Below are 8,051 nucleotides of genomic sequence, written 5' to 3'. Positions count from 1 at the left end.
CTCTGGGAATGGTGAGTCGTGGGCAAGACCAGGCTTGGAGGAGCATAGTCTGAAACAATGTGCATTTCAACTATCCAGTGGTTCTCTCTATTTGACACTGATCTTTGGCTTATGGTTTCATTTCATGAAGAGTATTTCTCTGTAATGAACAAATCTTAAAGGTAGATTTGACTGAAAAAAAAAGAAGTATTATGCGTTCCATGTTTGTGAGAGTGAATCATGGTGCTTCCTTGATTTCAAACATGTTGAGTCATCCTTATTAACACCAACACCATCTGTTTCCAATTTATTAACAATGACTAAATAGTGTTCACAACTATCAACTTTTATCATATATACTTACTGTAAATATAATCTCTAATCTAGGATTACTTTGACCTATTTCTACTTCTATGTATTTTTCTTAGTCCCTGATAAGGTAAAAAAACATTTAATCTGAGAGTTCAGTAGTTAGAGATATGACCACAAGGTGGCAGTCTACCCCAGCTGGTGCAGAATCAATGGGGGTTTATTTCAGTGGATTCTGAATGAATAGGCTTAGGGGAGAAGCAGGGCCTTTTTCTTATTGGTTGGGTTGACAATAAGAGAAGCCACTATAATTATTAGAGAAAAAAGGAGCAACCTGATATCAAAAGTAGCTCCTGGGTAGATTGCAAGTCTGGATTGATCTTAATTGGGAAGAACAATGAAGACATCTCCCTTTGCTTTATTCATGTTCTTGTGGCTGCAGCTGGACTGTGAGTTGAGGATTTGGGGGAAGCAGAGTATATTAGCAGAAGTTATTTAGACATCTGGGAAGACTGGCTTTATGCTGGTTCTTCATAGTCACTGAAGGAAAAAAAAATCTGGTGTAATGACATACTAACACTATCTTTTTTCTTTTACTTTCTGCATAGGGGTGAGCCAAGGAGAGAAGGTGGAGCAGCGTCCTTCTACCCTGAGTGTCCAGGAGGGAGGCAGCGCCGTTATCAACTGTACTTATTCAGACAGTACTTTGAACTACTTCCCTTGGTATAAGCAAGAAACTGGAAAAGGTCCCCAGCGTATTATAGACATTCGTTCAAATAAGGAGATAAATCAAGTCCAAAGATTCATTGTTGTGTTGGATAAGAAAGCCAAACACTTCTCCCTGAACATCACAGCCACCCAACCTGGAGACTCAGCTATCTACTTCTGCGCAGCCAGTGCACAATGCTTCCCAGACACCTGCAGCCTGTATTCAAACCTGCAACTGAGCTGAGCTACTTCCTTTGCATAGACTTCCCAGTATAACATTTGCTATATTTATTTTTTGAAAGTGGCAACAATCAAATAGACATTAAAATCAAATAATAAGAAATTAGGTTCATGATGATCCAGAAAGAGTTAGAATATTTTTTTGGCTGATTTTTGCTTCAGTTATTTTTTAATATTCATTTTTGTGTATATTTAAGGTGTACAATGTGGTGTTTTGATATGCATACACATAGTGAAAATTGGCAGATGATTTAGGAGATGTGTAGGGAAGGCATGGGGGAAGGAACCTCCAATTCCAGGTATCCACACATCATCGGCAATCCTATAGTTGTGCTTAATGGATTCTTAAAGGGAATCAGAACTGTTTTGCCTTGAAATCCAGGCTTTAAAGATAGTCTATATTTGCTATTCAGACTCCTCTCTTATAAATAACCCCTTGTGACCAACATAATCCTTATTGTTTGTGGGCTTTAGACTGATTATAAAACATTACATGACAAATACAAAATAAGTAAAATACAAAAAATGTGAAATTTATAATTCTGCATCCAGACAATTTGTTTCTAACATTTGGTCAAGAGATACATAGAAGTAAATATGTAGGATAAAAAAGTCCAAATATCTAATATACAATATAAGAATTTTAATTAATTACACCATATTATGTATTTCTGCCAAATGAGTAGGTTTTAGTCATTCTTTTTAAACATACAAAGAACTTATTGTACTATAAAATAAAACAAAATGTATTTTAAATAAATGTATTTCCATTTATATATTTCTTTCTTTCTTGATAAAGTTCTAATTTGTAATAAAAGCTGAATTTATTTCTTCATGTTTAGTTTTCATTGCTCCCTATCTTTATTTCTCATGCATGTGAAAATTTTATATATTTACTATACTTATTTTATATATTAATATATCTATTTATATATTTACTAATAATGGCTTTGTAGAGTGGAATTATAGCACTAGTGTGACTATTGCCTGAAGTAAAGCCTATACCTAATCAAGTTATTTTTTAGTAATGAGACCAAAACGGAATCAATAAGAAATGAATAACATTCTACCATTAAGGTGAGAAAATACTACTTAAAAAATAAAAAAATGAAGGATTGCACAGGAGATATCAGATTGGGTGATATCTAGTCAGCTACAGAATTCTGTTCTGACAGTGTCAGAGGCACTATATAAGCTGTACCAGGGCATGTGTGTTTTAAGGATCCTGGATCAATGTTCATCATCTGAGGACTGCCTGCAGAAGCATATGTGGATATGGAGAAGCACTACTACAGTAATGCCGATGACGTGCAGACACCTGGAATTGTAGTCTCCTTCCCACATCTTCTCAATCATCTGCCAGTTTTCACTATGTATATACATATCAAAACACCACATTGTACACCTTAAATATACACAAAAAGGGTGGTCTCTGCAGAATCTAGTTAAGATCGTTAATGCAAGTTCCTTTTTATTCTTGTCATTTAAGGATGAGTAATGTCATACTAGTTGCTAAATACAACAAAGGATCAATTCCTTGTGCTTTACTTGCTCAACTGGTAGTGAATAGCACTTAATGAGTACAGTTCCACACCTTCAGAGGCATTATTTCTCTGCATTATTTTGAGATCCTCTGTCATCGGGTTTAAGTGACATACAGGCTGATTAAATGAAACGCTAAGAAAGGCAGTCTGTTGGCATGGTGATAAAAGAATAGACTATCCTGATTTTATTTATCTAGCTAAATTTGTAAAACAATGGAATATGTATGGTTTGGGAGCTACATCTGCCTGCTGGTGACCATTTCATAGCAAGAAAATATACAACTTTGTGTGGGACAGCTGGGGGAAGCAGGGCCATGAGAACTTAGGTGGACAATGCATTACTTAGGACATGGGGGCTCAAGCATGTCTGATACAGTAATAAATTTCACCTGAATTTTGTTTTTTGTTGTGGTACTGGGAGTGAAACACAGGGATTCACATATGCTAGGCAGGTGCTCCACCATTGAGCTATACCCTTGTATAAGGACTTTAGTCAGAAAGACATGTTTAATTCATCATGATCATCTGCTCAAGCATCACCATCCTCCAGCTTCTATGATGTTTCAAGCTTCTAATGTGGGGGACTTTGTCTTCATGACAAAATTTCTTAGATTAGCATAAAACCATCAAATATTTAAAATATTTGATGTCTATTTTCAATACATAATACCTGCCTGGTATTATCCTTTTTCAATTTGTAAGATAAGACACAATTAACAAAGTTGGCATGAGAGTGTCAATATCTTTTTTGGATATGGATGCTTTTTGAATTACAGAATTACAATTATGTGATTTCCCTTGAATGGAAACTACAATAGATTTAAATGTTATAAGAAGAACTCAATAATCTCATAAATTAGTCAACCTCCTGGTAAAAAATTGTTGGATGTTTTTAAAAAGGAAAACAGTTGCAATGGATGTGTATCATCATATTTAATGGGGATTTCAGTGCAATATCTGAAGATGCTTCCACCAACCCAGACAAAGATAAAACTATTTTGAGAGAAGGAGGATAATTTTGGCTACTGTAACAAGATACAGGGTATGGCTAGCAATGGGTCTTTGTTGCTTATCCTGTAGTTCACTAATATTTCTAGGACATGTCCTTATCTTTAATGTGCACATTAAAAAGAAGGTTGTTTTCTTTTCCAACAATTTCTGATGCTATGATCAGCAGTCCTAGGGAGGTGTCTGAATTAACTTGTATAGGTCTCTTGCAGATTTGGGTACACAGAATATGGGAACTTACTGTAGTTCATCAGAGTTCCCAGTTATGGCAAAAGAAAAAGAAGAATTCAAAGGTTGGATAACCTGCTGACCAAACTCTGGTACCTAATCTGGCCTTTATGAACAGAGCTGAGTAGAGAAAACTAAATTGTGAAAAGAAAGAGATATTTATGACAGGATTATCTCTCTGAGGGATTCCTTCCAAATACTCATAGCAAAGTGAGCTTATTACTTTTTAATTTTATTTGTTTATTGATTGATTGATTGATTGCTGCTGCTGCTTGGTCCAAGATAGGCAACTGGACAGACAATAGAAGTGAGGGAGAATGTTATTATACCAGTAAGCAGGTAGAGAGAGCTGCAGTGATTAGTAAACAGAGCTGAGACTTCTGTTGATAAAATGATTTATTTTTACCTTAGAATAAAAAGCACCACACACAGGTGAGAGTATCCATGACTATGGCCTCTCACCTGTCTCCATAATCCATCACACACAGTACTTTAAGCAAGTGCCACCTCCCATTGCCATCTCAGTGTGATGAGTGAGCTCAACAGTTGGTGGAATCATGTTTGCTTTGGAACCTTTATGCCCATGTTTGCTTTTAGGTTCAATGCTTGTTAAATTAAGAGTTAAATCAAGAAGGGAATTTGGGTGGGAGAGATCATCAGCCAGGACACAGAGATGTTTGACAAGACACACACCAACTCACTGTACCAGGAAGCCTCTATTTCCTGTTCAGGGGCAGCAACAGCTTGGAGCCCAGTGGTTCCTCCCTCACCCTGACAGGCTCCCCTTCCAGTGCAGAGCCCTGGAGTCAAAGAAGAATTTCTTCTAAAGGAAGAAGGCAAACATGGTGCTGCCCAGGCTGCTGAAGCTGCTCATGGTATCAATGTGGCTGGGTAAGGATGATGCCTGGGTATAGGGGCCTCCTCTGTGACCTAGGGACTGGGGAACAGGGTAGCCTTAAAGGGACTTTGGGAGGGAGGGTTAGCAGTGTGTAAATTTGCCCTTTTATTTTTTCTATCCCACACCAATTTTCCCTCAACTTTCTGATTCTGTCCTTTTTTCCTCAGGATCCAGTTTTGCCCAGAAGGTGACTCAGGCCCAGCCAGCCATTTGGGTGCAGGAGAAGGAGGCTGTGACCCTGCACTGCTCCTATGACACTAGTAAAACAAATTATGGTCTCCTCTGGTACAAGCAGCCCAGCAGTGGAGAGATGGTCTTCCTCATCCTTCAGAACTCTTACAGCCAGCAAAATGGCACAGAAGGTCGCTACTCAGTGAATTTGCAGAAGGCAAGCAAATCCATCCAACTTGTCATCTCAGCCTCACAGCTGGGGGACTCAGCAGTGTATTTCTGTGCACTGACAGAAGACACAGTGAGAGAACAGTTAGAGGGAGGTGCACAAAAACCCAGGGTCTGGTGAAACAGCCACCTGCTGTAGGGAATGGCCAACTCAAACAGGAAGTGGCCAGGTCTGTGGCAGCTCATGTCTGGGGTTGGAGAGAAAACCTCCAATCAAATCAAAGGTTGGATAACCGGCTGATAAAATTCTGGTACCTAAGGAAACCCTCTCTAAGTTCACAGACCACATCAGAGTTATCAAAGCCAGCATAATTGCCAAATCTTTCTATTGAAGGTAGACACATAATTTTTGACAGAAGATTGGAAAGGGAGAGCAGCTACAACAAACAATGTTTGTTTGAAGAAATGGCTAAGGAAGTTCAGAATCATGTGGCAGAAAAATATTAGTAAAAATCTGTATGAATTGTAATATATTCAGATCAATTTGTCCAATAATATTTATTGAATGAATAATATCTTACTTTTTAAATAAAGAAGTTCTTGGAATCTCTCTGTATATTTCCTTTTTTAAATCATATACCTTTTAAATACTATTTAATGTGTTAGTTTGGTTTAAGTTTATTTGTTGAGAGTAAATAATGGTACTCACATTTATTTAATATCTTTTTCCTTCCTTCCTTCCTTCCTTCCTTCCTTCCTTCCTTCCTTCCTTCCTTTCTTTCTTTCTTCCTTTCTTTCTTTCTTTCTTTTTCTTTTTTTTTGTGTGTGGTGTTGAGTGTAGATCCCAGGGCCTCACACATGTCAGACAAGGGCTCTATCACTGAGCCCCAATCCCAGTCCCTCATATTTACTTTCTAGAAGCTCCTACTATGTAACATACTTAGTCCTCAGAGTTTGTTCTGTCTAAACACCTCTAACATCAAGAGCTTAACTTCTATTCTGAAGGTTTCCCTGCCACTGTCATATCCATAGGCGATGGAAAATTACTGGCTTTTTTATGAGGAAATGTGGAGGATCTCACCCACAGAGACGTAAGCTTATTTGTTTGTACATAAATAGGCACAATTTTTCCTAATCACCATCTTTTTAATATATTGAGTTTTTCCTTTCTCTATATTGTTTCCACATTACTTATTTAGTTCCCTTTATCTATTTGTTTTATTCTGTGGTGACCTCAGAAATTAGTTTCATAGTAAATTGCATTACCTGTTAGAATAAATCATTCCTCAGTAGTACCCTTTTGAGAAGTTTTTGATAATACTTGCACAATTATTTTTCCAATACAAATGTTAAAAGTTGTGTTCCATTTTCCACACATTCAACAACCTCGTTCAAAACAAAGGAAAACAAACAAACAAAATGCTTTAAAACCAGAAAGTTATAATTACATTAATAGAATATGTCTTGTGAAATATCGACTTATTATTTCTTAATTTGAAAAAAGTTATTTTCTCAATTCAATATATAATTCAAATATAATTCAATAACAAAATTTTGTGTTATTCAATTATATTTGAAGGTTCTCATCTTTATCATAAATTAGATTTATTTAATGTATTCTTCATATTCTTCCCTGTGTGTACACATTTTCAATTGAATTTTATTTTGTGTATTCATTTTTGTTGGTATTCCAAATATAAAGACAGACTATTTTGAAAAAAATCACATTGGTTATATAGCTAAGAATTTTTACCTTTAAATGTTGCAGTGTATTTATACTACCTAGACATTTAAATTCTATTTTATGGAGCTAGCCTAACCTTAATCCAACATCTTATAAAGAGAGAAAAATAAAAACATTCACTCTTTGGGCTGGGGATGTGACTCAAGGGTAGCGCGCTCGCCTGGCACGCACGGGGCTCTGGGTTCAATCCTCAGCACCACATAAAAATAAAGATGTTGTGTCCACTGAAAACTAAAAAAAAAATCAATATTAAAAAGTTCTCTCTCTCTCTCTCTCTTAAAAAAATTCACTCTTGAATACAGACACAGATTTTTTAGGAAATTATAAATAAGAATAACAAAATAGTGAAGCTTCATTTTTGTAAAAGGTATTTAATTATATATTTATTTATTCAAAATAGTGACCAGTGAGTACCTCTGTGTAACCAGCTTTGAGCAGACACTTATTCCATCTATGGCCTTGTTACCACATCTGAGATGAAAGAACCTAATTTCTACATTACTGGTAAACCTGACGTGTACCAATCTTGTATCAATCTTACCCACAAAATGGTCAGTCATTGCTAACTCTTGGAGAGATAGTGTGAAGGGACAAGAGAATGAGTTCTCCCTTTTCTCTGCTCTTGTCCTTCCCTTCATCTTTCCTCCAAAAACATTTAATCCATCATGTGGAACATTTTGCACTCCTCCAGTCCTGCTATGCTCAATCAATATTTCATAGGTCAAATCTTCATTTTCTATGATTTCCTCCTTCTACCTCTAACCCCATTTTCTCATGCTGTAAAATTAGTTGGTAGTGATTGTTCAATATGTAAACTTGCCTTGTAATTTACTCTCATATTTGCATTTGGAAAGCAGAGGTGTGGTAGAAAACTTAAAAGGAAATATCTTTTATAATTTTAAAAAAATATCTTAAATTATGGTAGAAAACACATAACATGAATTTGACCACTTTATACTGACATAAAAAGACATGTGGACCATGAAATAAAAGAAAAGACACAGAAAACCACATAATTACAGTAATCTGATATTTGATAAAGGTGCCAAAATGA

The 8,051-nt window shown here is 36.2% G+C and overlaps 2 gene segments (V, D, J or C); both read left to right on the top strand.

Moving 5' to 3' along the window:
- The first annotated feature begins 622 nt into the window (after positions 1–622).
- LOC124081431 (T cell receptor alpha variable 13-1-like) lies at positions 623–1,249 on the top strand. The segment is given in 2 exon segments: positions 623–737; positions 897–1,249. Coding segments are annotated over 2 exon segments (396 nt in total).
- Positions 1,250–4,753: 3,504 nt separating this feature from the next.
- LOC124081429 (T cell receptor alpha variable 14/delta variable 4-like) lies at positions 4,754–5,434 on the top strand. The segment is given in 2 exon segments: positions 4,754–4,907; positions 5,082–5,434. Coding segments are annotated over 2 exon segments (402 nt in total).
- Positions 5,435–8,051: the final 2,617 nt, after the last annotated feature.

Source organism: Marmota monax, unplaced genomic scaffold, assembly GCF_021218885.2.
Source record: "Marmota monax isolate L192 unplaced genomic scaffold, Marmota_monax_Labrador192_F-V1.1 WCK01_AAM20220418_F8-fsc00586, whole genome shotgun sequence".
Lineage (NCBI taxonomy): Eukaryota > Metazoa > Chordata > Mammalia > Rodentia > Sciuridae > Marmota > Marmota monax.
The sequence above is the reverse complement of the archived record's forward strand: the minus strand, read 5'-3'. Positions and strand labels throughout refer to the sequence as shown.